At 36.6% G+C, this 19,642-nt stretch overlaps 1 protein-coding gene across 2 annotated transcripts in view; it reads left to right on the top strand.

Moving 5' to 3' along the window:
* Positions 1–16,704, top strand: part of LOC135221694 (G-box-binding factor-like) — a 60,458-nt gene extending 43,754 nt beyond the window's left edge. The window contains exons 2-4 of one of the 2 annotated variants that reach the window (XM_064259443.1): positions 11,034–11,518; positions 13,938–14,101; positions 15,903–16,704. In XM_064259443.1, the coding sequence (XP_064115513.1) occupies positions 11,049–11,518; positions 13,938–14,101; positions 15,903–16,042 (774 nt within the window). In that variant the 5' untranslated portion in view covers positions 11,034–11,048 and the 3' untranslated portion in view covers positions 16,043–16,704. The remainder of the gene's footprint in view (positions 1–11,033; positions 11,519–13,937; positions 14,102–15,902) is intronic. The other variant, XM_064259436.1, reaches the window with a different exon arrangement.
* Positions 16,705–19,642: the final 2,938 nt, after the last annotated feature.

Raw genomic sequence — 19,642 nt, 5'->3', positions numbered from 1 at the left:
GGAAACACAACCTACCAGTACGAACCAATCTATCTAGAAGAGATACATTTCTGGCAGAAGCAGACAGCCACACCGGAAGGATAAAGCGCCTCAGTGGCGTGATCGGTATGGTCTTGGTTCGGAAGTCACGTAAAGCCGGTCCTTTTGCTGAATAACCACTGATTCCATGCAACGTAAAAACACCATACAAACAAACAAGCACCAGAAGGACAAATGACCCAAAATGGGTTACATTCTTTCTATCACTACCATAAATAAATGAGGCTTTACATACAATACCTAACTTTCGTATAGTATTTGCTGACCTTTTCATTAGATGTATCAAAGGTAAAATGTGAGTCAAAAGTTATATCAAGAATAGTTAAAGCCTCAGAGTTATTCAGCAGAGTCCCATCCACCTGAAGGGGAAGATGGGGTGAAAAATCTGTACTATATCTGCTAATCAATAGTGCTTTCGTTTCACTGGAGGTCAGCCTCATACCCCACCGGCTGCACCATTCACTGATTCGCTCCATGTCACGACTGAGACTAAGGGCAGCTTTATTTCTCAGAAGTGGAGGCTTCACTACACCCACAAGTGTTGCATCATCAGCATACTGAACAATATTGTTTCCCAGGTCAACGGCCATATTGTGGGGACCAAGAACACTACCCTGTGGCACTTCAGACACAATAGGTCTAAAGCCGCTGCTGCCTACCTAAATCATATCCACCCTCTCCAAGATTCTGTGGTTTATACAAGTGCCTCGTAACATATTAAATCGAAAGCAGCAATAGAATGTACTTGAATTACTCTACACTCAAAACCCTCGTCCATATCTAAAAGAGCTTGCTTTCTTATTCATTTTAACTATCAGCTAACAATTTTTCAGAGTCCACATACTTATGTATTGGCTTAAAATAAGTTTTTTCTGCAACTTTGGAGAGGACGGGGAGAGTAGAAATTAGCCTGCAGTTACTGCAGTCTGCATAATAGCCATTCTTTGGAACAGGCATTGTATTACTAAGCTTACACTTATCTGCATCACAAGTTGATCTAAAAATCTATAGAATCTAAAAGTCATGAGTGACAACACACTAAAAACCATTTTTTGAAAGAAAAAAGAAAGAAATCATGAGGATCGTCTCCACCCCAGCTATCAAGATTATTAGGAATTTTCTTACATCCCTAGATCGAAATGCAAATTTTGTAAGAATAGGTTCAGGCTGACAAGTATCAGGGAGAGGGACATCCTCGGCTGATTGCTTAACTTCAAAAGCTCGATGAAGCATTTCAGCCTTTTTCTTAGGGTCAGTAACCAACCTACCATCATCTGTTAGTAATGGAGGACGAACCTCACTCAAAGATCGATGATGCCAATTTTGTCCATCACTGATGAGGCTGGGTAATTCCTTCAAGTTTCCTCTATGAGGAATTAATCTATTTGCATTATGGCAAGACTCAACAAAAATGGTTTTTTTTTTAACGATTTCGTTTCCATGTATTTTTGGTCTGTTTGTCATGGTCAACTCATCTACATGTATCGTCTAATCATGGCTAGTCATTTGTTCTGAATTTGATGATCTTTCTAGGAAGATACCTTACTTAAATAGCCATCACCATTTCATTTAACTTCTTCTTGGGATCTGGATCTGATGTAGCATCTGAAGTATTAAGTTCCGGACAACCTTCAATAACGCGATCCCAACTGGCTCTAGATTTTAGCCAGACCGTTATTCCATTGGTGGCATTAGAAATGTACTGATTGACACATATGCCCATCCTAGTAGCTGGAACATCTGCGAATATGAGTCCTAATTTATTACCTGAAATATGTCAGGGTTCCTCAGAAATTAAGAGCAGACTAGCCATGTTGATATGTGGAATTTGGAGTAAACCACTCACTGCGCTTTGCTTTGCAGTCTCCACAAATAACGAATGAAGTTTTGAATCTTGAGATTGAGCCATACTAATCCTCTACCACGGATTCATATATAGAATCGTCAATATTTGAATTGCTGTAAACAGCAAATACATATACAATGTAGAACGCTGAAAATCTTAAAACAAAGAATTTCGTGGCAACTACACTCCAAGTTCTTCTGACCATAAATAGGTAATCCAGATTTAGTGTATACTACAGCCACACCTCGAACATGTGGGATGTTATTACGATGACAAATGGTCAAGGCCACCAAACCCAGGAGTTGAAAACTCAGCCTCTTGACTTGCTACTATTTTTGAGTGTCTGATGAAAACATCAGATCGTAATTACAGGACAACTCTGGCGATCAAGAAAATTGGACCTTAACCCTCAAATATCTGAGTAATGTGCTCTGTCATTTTCTTACAGTAATGAGAAGGTGCCCAGGGTTCAACTCAATGTCATGTCTCCGAAAAAAAATTTAAACTAACAACATAAAGCTAACAGCAAAACTAATATATACACTCATAACATCAACATAATACAGATCAAAAGAACAATAAACAATAATAATAAATTCATCAACAACAGGATACGCATGAAGTAACATGATGGAACCCTTAGATTAGACCTATGATATAATAAGGAACAAACAAAATCTCAAGTTACATATAAATAACCAAATTTTAGGAAGAAGACGATGAAGGACGCAAGAGATATTATTTAGGCAAAGAGTCTCATAATGTTGACATAGCCATTTATTCAGAGGGTGGTAGTCTTAAGGTAGCCCACAGAATTATTAATGAAATAGAGGAAAACGCGGATGAATCAATATATGATAACATCAGAAGAAAAAATAAGACATTGCTGAACATCATTTTTCTGACCGGGATAAGAGATGGTGGAGGATAATTTGATTCATATATCAGAAGCTGATGGAGACTTGAATATATTTATGAGTTCCCAGTTCTTGATGTGAAATCAATAGTGAAAACACCAAAGGATTTGGAAAACGCCAGCCTATGGCGGAATCACTGCAGAGAGATTTTAGCTGAACTCAAGGTTACAACTCATAAACTAACTAGCCTGTTTTGCAGAATATAAAATGAGGAAAAAAAGCGTGATAATTGGGAAATGAAAGTTACAATTGAAGTGCTTAAAAAAGATGACCAGGTTGAATGTAGTAACTGCGCTGTTTGCAGGGAAACTACGCACTAGTTTGGAAAAAAGTAATTGATAAAATGTTTAGAAATGAACAAGGTGGTTTTAAAAACACAGAAATTATGAAGGCAGAATATTAGTATCAAGGATTGAGCAGTAGTGCATAAAATATAAAAATCTAATACTGATTGCTTTTGTTGATTTTGATAAGGCACTTCCCTACGCCCAAAGACCAATATCATGGAAGGTCTTGTGTCGTTATGGCGACTCTGCTAAACATGTCAAGCTAATTTAGAATATCCATGAACGAAGTAGCTTAATCGATTGATGGGGTGAATTTGCAATAAACTGGAGTTATGAATAAAATTAGACCGACGTAGAAGTTGCAGAGGGTGCAGTTTTAATCAGCAATACACCACTAAGCAAAACACCACAAGATTTACATTTGCTCAATTAATGGAATGCGTCATACATCCAGAGAGTTGTGACTCAAAATCAATATGAAAACAGAAGTAGCAGACTTGATATGTCTCAAAGGACGAAGTAACGATAAATGTAAAAAGGATTAATGAGGTTGAATCTCTATGATATTTAACAACAGTAATAACTAGCAGAGGTTCTCTTGATTTGAAATTCAGCGAAATACTTAGAAAGGAAAATCTGGCAACGAGCAGGACAACTAAGACCTGTGATGCAAATGGGCTGAAACTGCATAGGATATCTAAAATATTTTGGTGATTTGAGAAGAAAACTTTAGGAAAAATATAAGGAGCCAGGGGCCAGATGATTAAAGGAGACCACAAAGAAAATTACGGAAGGCTCAGGTGAAGCTTAGATAATAAGGAATGCGAGACGTGGATCCATCCACCAACGCTACATGAACATCACAACCGCAAACCTACGACACAGGAGCTGGTCGAGGTTACAGATCAATTAGCCGAATTTGTTTGCATTTTATTGCACAAACCAACACTGAACAGACAACTAGAAGCGGAAAGATCACTCCCATCCAGCAGACGCCCTGCAACATACAATGCTATCATAAGATACAACCACAACAACGGCAACAAAACCTTTTAAATCACGCGCTTTCTCCCCCCGCCAACACCCCCGCTCCCAACTAACTCAACAATTCTGTAATCATATACCCACATCTCTATTTCGTTTGCATAATCAAAAAAAAAAAAAAAAAAAAAAAAAAAAAGACATTTTGAAGAGGTCACGACGAATGACGGAACATCTGTGGTGTTGTGTTCTTAATAATGGAACAAAGAGCTAATCTTTGATTTTTTTTCCATTAACTAAATTGGGGAGAACGTAGAAGGTTCAGAAAATATTGGCAAACTTATATGAAACTGATCGAATATCAAAAAGCCATAAAGTTCAACGAAATCGCATACAAGAAAAGCTTTATATATATGTGTGTGTGTGTGTGTGTGTGTGTATACGTATATATTATTATATATATATATACTGTTGAGAAGGGTAACCCACCCAAACCTATCATCTAGATTAGGCCCGGATGAATTGAGAAATAAGTGGAGGAAATTGGGAAAATGGAATTTAGTCCTAAAGGAAGCGATCTCGTTCAGACTTGCTGTGAACAGGTAGGACCATCTTTCACAGCCAACCCCCTTTAAGAAAGAATGGTGTATATATATATGTGTGTGTGTGTCTGTGTCTGTGTGTTTGTGTGTGTGTGTGTGTATGTCTGTGTATGCATATGCTTATATATATATACATATATATAGTATATAGTACATATATATATATATATATATATATATATATATATATATATATACTTTTTTTTAATATCTTCAAGGGTGCTGATATATATTGGTAGGAATTTGTTACATCTCACAGGGTGACAGCGCAAACGAACAAACAGAAGGCTGAAAAAGTGTTCACACCTGATAGAAGAATGGGAGGATCACTATACTCAATTGTGACTGAGGTCAATATTTCATTGTTAAATATCTTTTTTCCATGCAAGGGGCCCACAGCTTTGCTATGACGTCACGACAAACACCTTCCTAATAGTCTACGCATTTTTCATATTGCTAATGAAAAACTGCTTCAAGTTCTACATTCCCAGACTAACTTTCTTATTCTTACGAAATCTGTCTTTCATAAAACTGAGTTTAACTATATTTCTTTTCATCTTATTATTAGAAATAAACCAGACTTGTAGCACTTTCCTACCTGACAGCACAACTGTTTTCACTTTCATAAACAAAAATTACGCTGTTGTCTACTGTACACTTTTATTTTCCTTACCGAGGATTCTAGTTTGACCAATAGAAAAAGTGTTACTGTATTAGTTTTGTCGGGGGAGAGGTTTTCTCAAAGCCTTTTTTTTAAGGTATTATTGTTCGTAAATGTTCCATGAACTAGAGCTCTCAAGGGTGTATCCATAAAACTACTATTATGTGGTGGGGTGAGAAAGAATTGTTTGAGTTATCCTTCTCTGGAGTTCACCGATCTTAGTACATTGTCTAATACATAATCTGCTAAAAACACGAATGTCAAAACTACGTAGTTTCTTTATTCCGTTCGGCAATTCAAAAAACGTATTTTGTATCCTCAGTATCTTCTGATTGGAATGATACATGACGTGACGCTATGTGGAAATGAGAACAAGTGTATCTTAAAGATAACCTGAAAATTAAATGATTGAAGTGCCTTAGATTACGTATCTAATTCCGCCTTATAATTCAGTAGAGTGTGTAAAGAACTAAAGGTTAATGAATTTTCCTGATGTTTACTGACCTTTGGTATGAGGACGTGAATAAAGTCAAGGGCATCATTGACGCAGATTATTGAAAGGATATAAATCATGCACAGGACGAAATATGACAAATTTGGTTCACTCAAAAACTTCTAAGTAGAAGAGATTTTCCAGAAAAAGAAATGAGCCATCTTTATAATAAGACTGCATCAAAGAATGAAACGTGAGAAAAACGGGCCCATAAACGGTGTGGATAGTATTTCAACAATAAAAGTTAAAGCACCACAAAAGGAAAAGGGAAACTTGATGAAGAGATTTTGAGTCTCCAGCACGAAACAAATTTCCCAGTCTAGGCAATAATTAAACAGGTCCGTTGGCTCTGCTTCATAAATTTTATTAAAGTGCTTTATTGGACCTCAAACGCCACGGTTTAAACTTAATGCAAACTTACTAAATAGATTAAATAGTGAATAGATCAATAGAGGTTTTAAGCTTATGAGTTCTGATGTAGCATCATTATTCTCGTATGTACCCATTCTCCAATACACTTGAAAAGAATTTATCGAAGTAAGTGCAAAAGAATACAAATTTTAATTTTAACAAGGAGCATTATCCTCTAATCTTAACATGGCTGTGAAAAAACCTCTTGTTTTAAGCAATTTGTTCTTGGAATTCTTTGTATATAAGTAAAATATTAAGCAAAATTATTCCACGAATATAATATGAATTTAGGTGTACTGACGACATAAAATGCTTTTGGCTATGTAACCAAAATTTAACTTCTTCTCTGTGGAAATGGAAAATGTTGGTAACCTACCCTTTGGAGAAAAAGACAGTCACCTAGCCTGTTTTGAAATAGACGGGCTCCAAACCCTTATAGAAAAAGACGGTCGCCTAACCTTTTTAGAAAAAGATGGTACCTTACCTTTTTTGGAAGATGACAGTAACCTACCCTTTTTAGGAAAAGACGGTACCTTACTCTTTCTAGAAAATGACGGTAACCTACCTTTTTTAGAAAAAGACAGTAACCCAACCTTTCTGAATTGTCTAATACACAGAAGTAATGATGGGTTGAAATATAGTGCATATAGAAAACCTACTAATATTTCTGTATACATTGAATTTTGGCCAAAACAATGATGTAAAGAAATTAGTTTTCACGTCCTTTGTCAGAGGGTTCGAGCATGAAGCCCAGAATGAACTGATGAAGAAATCTGTAGCATGTGGAATATAGAAAAGTAATCCATATAGCCTTATGATTTATTATCTAATAGATTAAAAGCGGTGAAAAGACTTGATAATAAAACAGCGAAACACGTAACAAGAAACCCTGCTCCTAATACAATGTGTTCATATTTCTAAATAAATATCTTTCATATCTTCCAAGGAGCTTTAGAGTTATCGCGGCGTTAAGAGCAATAATACAGTGAAAGACGCAATTGTCAAGAAAATCTCTTATAAGTCATGTGACAATTTTTATATAAGTCAAATTGGAAAAATCATTAGCAAAGAAAATGGACACAAGATAACCTAGCAGAGTTCATTCACGTTAATGAAACCAATCAGGCTGTCAGCTGTGCACGTCCCAAAGGCTGGTTTATTCTAATGATAAGCTGGAAAGAACTAAATCTCAGTCCAGCTTTATAAATGAGCCCGACTCATTTATTCAACAGCAACACACGTATGTAAAATGTGTAGATTTTCAGAACGGTTGTTTGTCATGACTTGATAGGAAAGGTGTGGGGCCCACCTGCGCCGAACACCTAGACTTAATTAATAAAGGAGCATTCACCTCTGTCAGAATTGAGTCTAGTGCTCCTCCCCCGTTTCTCCTGTCAGGTGCGAACACTTTCTCAACCATCTGTTTGTTCCTTTGAACTGCCACCCTGTCATCTGTCATGTGAATTTCTCCCATTATGTATCAGTCTCATGAAGACATCTTTACAAACTAAAGACGATACCATTCAGGATTTATATCAAGTATTTCATTTTCCCCTGTGGTACAACTGCAGTTACAATGCAAGATTTGCTGAACAAGTATATATTAATAAAAGGTGTGTAATGTCTATATGACTGATTAGTACTCTAACTGATGTAGAGATGCGAGAAGTCAGGCAAGGACGAGAGATGTTAAGTGAAATATTTTGGGATTACTGGATAGACGAATGTGGAGCAGTTGTTGTTTGCAAAAATAAAGTGGAAAATTTTAGAAATAAAAAAGAAGTACCACGATTTTTTGTGAGTGAAAGTATTTGTGAAATGAGTGTTGAATATGAATCCAGGTGAGCAGCGTCACTCAGGTGAGTGGTACAGAGGAGAGCAGTGCGATAAATGTTAGTATGGACGGTGATTGGGTGAGTGAATCAAAGTGTACATTAGCCCAAAAGCCAAGGGGTGTTTGCATGCATGAAAATTCCAGAAAATTACATTCTTGATTTAGTTAGTGGTTCCACTGAGACACCTTTTCAGCGAGGGTAGACATCCAGAAACCCGACAGTTATCGCATAATTCATTTTTTTTTTTTTTTTTTATGAAATCAAAATAACTCCTTTTTTACGTGTATTGGTTACATAAATTGCAATAACTCAGCAATGTAATGGTCTACAGAGCTCGTTCACCTCTCAAGATAAAGCGTAAAGAGTTTTCTATTTAAAGGAAATAGACACAATAAGATTGGTCAATACCCAAGGTCACAAGAGGTCAAAGTATGACTTTTTTTATGAGAAACTAGAACCTATGACTTTTCATATGTAAATATTTGTGAAAAATAGGCGAATAGACTGAACATTTAATGGTTGTACAGTTTGGTTAGGTACACCTGAGGCCAGTTTTATAAGGTTAGGTGGAGGACTTGTTTACTTATTTTAACACCTGTGTAGGAATCAGTAGAAGGAATATACTATACCTGATGAACAGACCGAGGCATAAGAGGTTTCTCATCAGAAAAAGTCATACTTTAACCTCTTGTAAGCTTGTGTATTGACCAATCTTATTGCGTCTGTATCCTTTAAATAGAAAATTCTTTAAGCTCTATCTTGAGTGGTGAACGAGCTCTGTAGATCATTACATTGCTGAGTTATTGCAATTTATGTAACCAATACACGTAAAAAAGGAGTTATTTTGATTTCATCAAATTAAAAAAAAATGAGTAACACGATAATTGTCAGGGTTTCTGGATGTCTACCCTCGTAAAAAGGTGTCCCAGTGGACCCTCCAACTAAATCAAGAATGTAATTTTCTGCCCATTTCTTGCATGCAAACACCCCTTGGCTCCTGGACTATATGGAGCAAGGGAGGTACAGGGTTTTATGAAGGAATTCTTGTGCCAACTGTTCTTTACTAACTATGGATGCTGAATGGGTATAAGAAATAAATATGGAAGCTGCTGAGATAAAACTGTTCATGTAGTATGTGAGGAATAAAAGACAGGATATTTAGAGAGACAAAATGGTGGTAAAAAAGTGACTGAGGAGAAGAGGCAGAATATTTAGAGAATATTACAGGATATGTTGGTGAAAAGCGCTCATAAATCTCAAGTCACGAAACGTAGGAAAACATGAGTATCTAGAAACTGCTGGTTAGGCTGTGAGGAAGTAGTCATGAATAGTGGGGCAAAGACAATTAAGAAGCAAGGGTACGAAGAGACAGGGTAAATGGTGTACTGTTTGCTAGTGCCGCGGCTGTTGCTGTGAATGTGATTTTATTCGATAATTACTGTCCAAGTTCCTTCTTTACTCTCTTTTGCATTATTATATGTACTTAAATGGTAAGCTGTGGTCCCAGTAATCCTTTAGGTTCAAAATTAAAACCTCAGCTCTGAGATCCGTATTAAGATTCTCTTTTCGGGATAAATTAGGTATCCAAAATCCTCATTCATTAGGCAATCCAGTGCTCACAAAATGTGCCTTGTTTCCCTTATCTGTGATTTTGGCCTAATACTGTCAACTTCCTGGAGGAATTCGGTCCACTTACTCTTCAAAGCTCTGCCAGTATTTCTGACCTCTTTATTTACACTTTACCTTGGCCTCTGTGATAGTTTTGTCCAGCGACCATGATTTTAAACACATAAATACATATGGATTTTAACCGGAAAGTTCTCTCTGCTTCATTCCTCTAAAACTAGGAATGATGGGTATTGCGAAACCTTTCCTTTACAGTTTTTTAGCGAAATGTCTTTTTATTGCCTATGAAACATGTATTCTACCACTTCTAACTATGCGCGTTCCTTTTCCGTGAAAAGTTCTTTGGTATCCAAAACGATCTTGCTTCCTCCATAGAGTGATGCTTTCTTTTGTTGGGCCTCTTAAAGATTTGCTTGTGAACTGTACGTGGCACAAATTATGAGGTGTTGAAGTTAACCTGTGCGAAATGAGAGAAAATGCTAATAATAAGTTTAAGATGACAAACCTCCAAAGCCATGATCTTTACACAAACCGCGTTCTTAATCTTTTCAATTTAATGAGCGATTAATTCATATAACTCGTTTTAAAATTAGCGCAGTATCAAAAAGAACAGACTTTCTTTAAATACATATATTTTTCCAGACGTCTGGGGACATAATATTGAGATATCTTTTCAAGACTTAGGAATAAGCCTATTTTAATGAATCGTTTTAGCTCTTCGATTTTTCCGAAATAATGACAGTTTTGTTCCCTGGGAGGCCTCCAGGTTTGTGGGAGGCAAGAACCTGAGACGTCATATTGCGGGAAGGATGTGAATGAAGCTGTCCAATCTTTCAGTTGTATCTTTTTATCAGAGATGTCCCTTCACTTTTTCAAGTCTCTCTCTCTCTCTCTCTCTCTCTCTCTCTCTCTCTCTCTCTCTCCTCTCTCTCTCTAATATGAAGCTCTATTTTCTTTCACCACTCTAATTTTCTTGTTATGAATTTTTTGGTCAGTTTCAGTTTATGTTGATGATGATAATGGAATGAACGGTTGGCAATCCTTTTCTTGAATTTCTTTTTAAACTATTGCTTTTCATAACCGTTGTCATATTTATTTATTAGGTGTCTTATTTTCAGTCCGTTTACTCCAAAGAATTTATCTAGTTTTAATGCACGATTATTTATTTACATATACTGCATTAGTTATTTTGTATATTTTTACAATTATTTGGTTACATTCGTGCATCGACACATATCCTCCATCGTCAAAACTAGGCAACGCAGGAAACTGATGAAATATAAAACGCCACTGAATACAGACAGTGGAGATGTAACCAGCGATCCCCTTTTGCAGGTAATTACAGCTGCCATGACGCTGTCAGAGATGTCTTTCGCTTTAGTGCTGCTAAAGGCCCTGGTGGCCTTGGCACAAGAACATCAGGGTCATGTTCACGATTTCCAAATAAATGAGCAACAGGCACAATTTCAGCACCAAGAACATGTTAATCAACACCAGGAGCAGGTTCATCATCACCAAGAACAAGCACACCAACACCAAGAGCAGGTTTTTCAACAACAAGAACAGATAATCCAACAAGAGCCACAGCCTCCCCAGGAGCAAGTCCATCTCCACGAACAGGTTCATCTCCATCAAGAACATGTACATCAACACCAAGATCAGGTACACCAACAACAAGAACAAGTGCAACAAAATCTAGAAGGGACGCAGGACAATCTAGTACAGGCGCCTCAGCAACATGAACAGGTACATCATTCCGAAGTCCCCCACCAACCCGAGGCAAATATTGAGGGACAGAACCCTCAAAAAGGCCAGCTTTTGTAAGTAATATATTTTAGCTTTATTTTCAGTCGTTTTTTCCGGAAATAGATTGCAAATGCATTACCTAAATGCATTTTCCTTTCCATAAAGAAACACAGAAATGAGTAGCATACATTGTTTACTTTTCTTTCCAGGACTTTTTTAACGTAGCAAAATCCCCCCAAAACCCCCCCTCCCTCTTAGAAAAGGTATGATGAATTTGGGATTAAGAACTACATATGAAATTCTTTTCCTCCTTTGTTTCTTCCTTCGTAGCAGTGTCCTCTAGTTTGCGCCCTTTCAGTTTTTAACCGCCTCTACTGAAGGAAGAAGAGTTCTTATACCTGAAGTCCTGAACTGATTTAGCAACTTTTCCCATACATCATATTTTGCGATTTCTGCTTCTGCCAAAAATGAGTGACAACAACAGTATTATACTAGACTAGATATGAACAGCCACATCAGTCATTCACCCATTTATTCGAAGTCTTTGCCATGAATTCATAGCAACACAATGGAGGTCGGTTCGCTTATCTATCAGGATTTTGAACGTCCAAAGTAATATCTTTTATCAGAAATGAATCATATTTCTCCAAAACTTATCTTTCTTTGTCCATCAACTCTCATAGGCTGAGCTCCTTTAATTAGGTATGTATGATTACTACAAACTGTAATAACATATGAATATCCTCATGCACTAGATATCCGTCTGTCTTTTTGGAAGATGGTGAAAAATCAATTTCGTTTTCAAGAAGGCTGATATTTTAGACACTATCTAGAATTCTAGATGAAAGACAATTGTTAGGAAATATCCCGTCTATAACTTTACCTGAATGTCTTTCACAGAATATATAAAAAAAAAGATATTGGGAATCACAAGGGCAACAATAGCTTTAAGCATCAGTATGGTATGAAATCAATTGGCACTTTTCTTAATAAGGGATAATTAGTCCAATGAAGGCTCAAAGCAAAGACAACCCCGTGTTAAAAAAAGAAAATTTAAAGGCATTCAGGTTATGATATCTGATACTCAACTCTGAGGTTGATTGTTATAAAAATCATAAAAGTGAAACCCCTAACGATAAAGTAAACAAAAATTTTGTATAAGTAAAGAAAAAATTTTTGATTAATATATCTTTTACTGGTATGAAATATTATAGACTAAAACAGTTCAATAATCTAATCATGAAGTGAATTTTAGACTAATGTGGTGACAAGAAAAATCAAATAACTCAGTCTAATTTTGTACCTATAAGGGACAAGTCCCGAGGTCCGCTTATTCATATCCACATTACCATCTTCACCTATGGACCACTGTTATGAGCAAGGGTCCGTGCTGATGTAAAGCTGGCTTAATCCAAAGGATAACGAATAAGAAAACTCACGAGTCAGTTTTGCCATATTTATATAATGTGTTTGCATTTGCCGTTACACAGTGACAAATTCCAGTTTTCGAAACATTCCATCAAAAGAATAATCATTGCACGGTTCCTCAGGAGCAAGCAAATGTGAAGCTGCCGAAGCATTTAGATTTACACTCTTACCTGCACTTATTCTTACCGTTGATTCTTAAAGACTCAATGCAAACAAACACTCGTTTTTCTCTCATAAGACTAACAATTATGAACGTTCAAGAGACTGATATTGGACAAGACAGAATTCATGAATAAGACTGATACTTAAACAAAAACTAAAAGCCTGCCGTGAGTTTAACCAAAGGTAAGAGCGGCACGTTTTCTCGACTAAAGGTTAACCATACTGTTATTAGTATAAACAAATAACAATCAATGGGATAAATGGAAAGTGGTGGTTTCAAGGGCGTGCACGGCGCAAAGCTTATGGCCAAAGAGATGGAATTGATTCTGAGTCACATCCATAAGAGAGAAATGGCTAAGAAATTACAGATGAGGACCCACTTATGTAGACTGGATATGGATCTGAACAAAGGGAGTCAGGGCTTAGTATCTGTAGAATGTACGGCATTGGTGGATACGTGTCTTTGTCAAAACTGATAACAAGACAATTATGCAAGTGTTTTAAAAGTGAGATACACATGGGGTATAAGACTACTATGAATAAAATTGGATATAGACATATGGAAGGATAAGGCATATATGGAAGAAAAAAGCATATATGGAAGGATAAGGCCTATATGCAAGGATAAGGCAAGACATGAGTGTTTTGATCTAAATGTTGTCAGTAACCTTGTTATGTAGTAGGTTAATAACCCATTTCGTGTTAGTTTCTTTTCTAGAGGCAGCACTCTCTTAGTCCACTTTTACCAAAAATAGTATTTTCTTTTTCTGCTTGTCACATTTGATTTTCACTTGAGGTTGCAATCTTTTATACATTTTTTATCATTATTATCATGACTAGTTACCTCACTTTCCTTTGAAGTTGCTACTATATTCATAAACACTTTTGCTCTTGTGTGAACAGGAAGTTCAGTGAGCATGACCTCCAGCATCACTTGTACGAGGAGACCTACCTAGACTCCTCCGGGATGTCTGAATCCGAGAAACAATACCACTTCTTCGTTGCTCACGACTATGACAACGACTGGGAACTTGATGGAACTGAAATCATGCAGTCCCTCTATCACGGTAATTTACTACTTTTGCTGTTTATTATTTTCCCTTCTCTGGGCCAAAAATGGCATCCCCTATGATAAAAATGATTAGGAACTAGTAAAATAATATAAGGAAAGTGACAAGAAAGTATGCTCTAATAATAGCTTATACATCTATGTAGATTTATTTTTGTTTTTGCTTGATGAAGAAAATGAGCTCCGAAGTTACTGATTTTCCATCCAAGATATTCATTTGGAAAATCCACTGTTAATTAGACGCTTATTCGACTTTCAGCTTGGTTGCAACTTTGTCATTCAGTATCTGTTAATCACCAAGAAAGAAAAAGATAAACTTTGTCACAAATATTTTATGGTTCCTTTTTTCTTTATATTATACCTATAACACTGACTTACTTGAGGTGTTCAGGAAGTAACTTGGAAATATTTAAGATCTCTACTATTTTAGTAGCAACAAGTTTAACAGTATCTAAAAGGCATGGAAAGGTTTGACAGGTACTCAAACACATGAAACTGGAACTATATGACCATTACCTCGGTCCAATACTAAGAAAATACGGAGAAGTCACTCGTCCAATTCTGGTGCTGTTGTAATTGTTTTGTATCACTGACTAATTTGACAGACGACTCAGTGTCCATTTATCATGCAGTTTTATATCACGTTGTCCATTAAGAGATCATCCTTATACATAAATCTATTCTTGTTCATTCGGATCTGAAATTGATACATTAGAAGGAAATTAAATTGTATGTTATAAAGAGAGCCAGGATCTAAACGTCATCAATACCATAGAAAAGAATCTTTCATTTGACAAATCTGACATTTGTCCGAGTAAATTGTTCATGATAAAGTACCTCAACATTGTTCAAAATACGGCGGTATTCAACAATTAAATTCAGTAGTCATTAAACGTTATTTTTCTGGGAATGATACTGTGTCCAATTCCCTGGTAAAAATTTTATTATAATCTTTTGTAAAGGAAACTATTGCATTCCATAAATTCCTTTAGCACCTTTTTTTTATTTTGTAACTGCAGATTTATTCGAAGACTATAAAAGTGACAAACTTGGAAGTTGACTCAAAACTGATGCTCAACCTTAGGTTACCATAGCATAAATGTCCAACACGCGAGGTACTCTGTATTTAGTTTAACATCCTGGATATTAATTACTCTTCCCTATGACGACTCTCGGTTGGTGGTTGGATTATGTTCAGTCGGCTTCATTCCATCACGGTACCTGGCCCAAAGTGTTGTAAGATGCTTGAGGGAATAAGAGGTCCGGGACCTCTGGACTCGGCCCTATCAAGCTAGACAAGTAAATTTTGCTGCGTGAAAGAATTGAAATGTGAATTCAAAATTCGTAAAATATAGCCTTGATATTAATACTAAACGAAATCAGACACTATGAAAAATCTATAATTGGGCTCTCTCATTTTAATAGTGAAAAAAGCGTACCGTGATCATGTCAAGTAGAATGAAGTTTGATTTTCAACTTATTTTAGTTATGATCTCTTTCCATAGTACCAATCAGTATTAATCAGAGGTGGTCTATCATTGTTCGCTGAGGATACTCGCAGATCTCTCTATCGCAATTGCAGGCTGACTTCTGCACAGGAGGAACGTTCTGCATCCTCTCAACCCAGTAGACCGAGTAACTGCATAACTCTGTCTTACAACAGTTCATTATATCACTGATGTTCAAAATTACTCTAAGAAGTACGACACATAACTGATGTGTAATGGATTATTATTCAAGAAGTTTCTTTGCGATTCTCCCTTCCATTTATTGCTCATTCTGGCTTCCTTCCTCTACAGGCGCGGATGAGGAGCAGCAGGTTATCCCAGAGGAAGATCTGGCTTTCAAGATTGATTTCCTTCTGAAGGAGTTCGATTTCAACCAAAATGGGAAGCTGGACTTTCCTGAGTTTATGGCGTCCTCGGCAAGATTTCAGTAGTGAAAATTGTATCACTCACTCCCTACACGCAATGCTGGAGGAATGTATGTACATACAAGGCAATGGCCTTTTAGGATATCATCAGCATTACACGTGGCCAGCTTCTGTTTTTATCATGTAATTTTAAAACTACTTAAGAGGGTGATAACACGATAAAAGAGACATTTGCCTTCAAGCCAAAGACGAGATTTGCAGCAAATGTCAGGGACTGGGCAGCTGGATTCTCGCGCGTTTCTCTGACTAAGTCCTGAATGGTTAGTTAACCTTCAGAAAAGAAACTTCTGTCGAGTAGCCATGAGACCTGAGGGGAATGCAGATGGACCAGAAACTGTTTTTGCCACCGACGCATTTCATTTGATCCAAATTATTATTACTACATTTTGATGCTTTTATTATTTGAGCTACTGCAAAATAATTGCAAATTATACTTACTTGTAACAGTAAGGGGCTGTTTTTTTCTAAAGATTCTGACTTCCCTGCAACATAAGAGCAATTATTTTGATATCCGTTTCCCATCGCTGTTTCCCAGTATTTGTGTCACAATGAATGAAGGGTGAAAGTTTGTTCTTGTTGGAGCTGCATATTTTTTTCAATAATTTCCATTTCAAGTAAATATTAAGTTGTTAAAAATAAATATTATAAATACTATCCTTTTTCTATCTTTCATTTCCTTATTCTTTATCATGAAAATTATGATTTCATAGAAGACCCGAAATCATTCCTAATATAATATAAGATTTGATAGCTGGTATTTCGCAGTTGATACCTCAATGGCTGCTCCAGGAGCAAGAGACCGTGCTGGCTTAAGGCCAGCATGATCTACATCGGCTGCAAGCTTCTAGAAAACCGCAGAACTGAAAAGCACAACTGGAAGCAGACACTTCAGCATCTTGTATGAACATTTATTATGAAAGCAAACCAAAACTTTCAGGAAACAGTTTTTTCTGAATTCAAATATGAAAACTATAGCAAATCGAGTTATAAAGCAAAGAGTAAAAATGCAAAACTTTATACAATGACCAGTAAAAGGGAAATGTTCAAATCTGAATTTCTAACATAAAGAATAAGGATTAGGATAAAAGGTCAAAAATGGACAGCGTCATTTAATCATAAGACTGAAATTAACTCTGTTTTTTGTTTTGTTCTTCCTTCCCCTTCCAGATTGCCACGTTTTTTCTTTTTTTTCCGACTAATAAACTGTGAAATTTATTTGCATTGTCTCATAAAATATATTCGGGGAAAGTAGTGTTCTCGTATAAAAAAAAATAACCATAAAAATTTTGTTTGCATATATATAACATTACCATATAGGATACATATTGTATCTAGTTCAGTGTGGTCAAAACTGCTAAGAACTTGGTCAAAATTGTGTTTAAGCCCAAACCACACCCCCCCACCCCCCACCCCGCCCCCCGCCTTGATCAGATGGTCCTGAAGCCATCCCTGTTAACATGTAGATGGGTTATTAAGATTCAGGGATAGATGTGCAATGAAGATCGACTTGCGATGAACATAAGGAACGACTATTTGTTGATTAGGCTAAACCTTAAATCTTCGAATGGCTAAAAGAAAGATAGCAAGATAATGCACAAATACGAATAACCAACATCATAATTTCTAAAGCAAATCTAGTGCGGTTACCTACGCCCCTAAAGGAAACAATGCGAACCAGGTTCATCTCTAGAAATCGCATCTTCTCACCATTTCCTCAAAATGTCTCTCCAAAAATGTACCATTCGTTTGTAGTCGAGATAATGCCACTTGGGTACCGCTATAGCTTTCTAAGGCGCCGGCACAAGGGGTTCTCCTAACTGTGCAATGAATGATTGCTGGAGTTATTGGAAACTGGTGTCTAAATACTAAGGTCATCCACGCTGGTCCCACCCGCACCCGCTCCTGAGCGAGGATTACATTCCCATTCATCTTCAGAAATTCTATCACTTACCCCAATTGGCGTGAGATCTTCATGATGTTGTTACCATCAGGTCCTGGTTGTCTTTAACTGTTGCGTACCATGACAGATGTTAGAAAGACTCCCAACTTATTGATATAGTACCACATCTCCAATAAACTATGATTAGCTCTTGTCAGTTATTATACCGTTGATTCCAAATGTTTCACTTGTAACGGTGCATTTGTTATCATTATTATTATTAAAAAGAAGCAAACTCCTACGAAAAAAAACATTCACACTCCCGTTGCCTGTCGAGGTAAGCTTCCAAACAAGAAACAAAGAAATGAAATTAACTGTCAAATAAGGATAATCTCACGAATGAAGAAGTATTTCGCAGAAAACAGCGATTTTAGCAACATACCGCGGCTGCGGCCTACTCATGAAGAAGAGATTCAAGAACGTGAATTCCAGGAGCAGTGTGAGACCGTCGAATCTTGCTCTTTGCAGCTGAATGAAGAGCGAATTGAAGGAAAAATTCATAAGAACTCCACAGGAGAGCCTCATTTCTGTGTCTATCTATCTATCTATCTATCTATCTACCTATCTATCTATCTATCTATCTATCTTTATGTATGTATGCCTGTATGTGTCTCCAAATTGAATATTATCTGAGAGCACAAGGTATTGCTGATACAGATGCTTCATGGTATATGAATGAAAAAGAAACCAACGACGTAAACGTTTTAAGGCTAAGGCGTAATCAGTGGCCAGACGTTATTTCTTTTAAAAAGGGAAGAGAGAATATCTTGACAATAGGCAACGAATGAAACCAATTTATAAAAAAAAAAAAAATAACTATTCTGTAACTATGATTATTTTTTGACATTTAGGTTGAAAATGATGCCAGTTTCAAAGCTTGAAGCGTTCTTCTTCAACAATGACCAACCAGCAGAAGTTCAGAGGTTGGTTTTCAGAAAGAAAGAAGACAAATCTGCGATTCCTGATAGTACTTGTATTTCAAATACTTACTTTAGCAATAAGTCTTATAATAGTACTATAGGGGATGTGCTCTATTGATCATCACGTTCAAATTAAAAAATGAAACCCCATCTGTAAAGATATTCACCTAAGTAATAGCTTTTAATTTATTGTCGGATAATGAGTTCATAAGGGGAGTTGTAAACTGTTGATTAATCTTTTCCTGCTACAAAATACACCCTCATCTTTTAAGATATTCATATAATTGGAAATTTATACCTTCTTTATTTGGAATAGCGTATATAGCAACTAAGCCGTTTCTGTTTGTGAGATTTATCGGCAAAAAAAATCTTGAAGGTCGTATGCTAACGATATACTTTGGTGTCCCATGAAACGGTTCTTTCTTCGTTTTCTTTGTTTGTAACTCTCCCAAGGCTGTGCAGGTCCCAAATTTAAACCACCTTCTAGCATGACCAACAGAGCTTTTAGCGGCGTAAGTTAGCCGTCGCGACGTAAGAAATACTTTTCATTTCGCAAATAGATGTGTTATTTAGGAAAATTACCCAAAACCGAACAATATTTAAAGATTAATGAAGCTGAGTACGCTGATTGTTTCTTCCGTTCTTATCGCGCGTCCCACGATTTATGTACCTGGTATTGTACTAAAATAAATGTCACTTGTTCCTAATCAAGTAACCAAGAAAACAAAATCAGTTTAACGTCATTTT

This window comes from Macrobrachium nipponense, chromosome 20 (assembly GCF_015104395.2).
Source record: "Macrobrachium nipponense isolate FS-2020 chromosome 20, ASM1510439v2, whole genome shotgun sequence".
Lineage (NCBI taxonomy): Eukaryota > Metazoa > Arthropoda > Malacostraca > Decapoda > Palaemonidae > Macrobrachium > Macrobrachium nipponense.
This window is presented reverse-complemented; position numbering and strand designations above follow the sequence as displayed.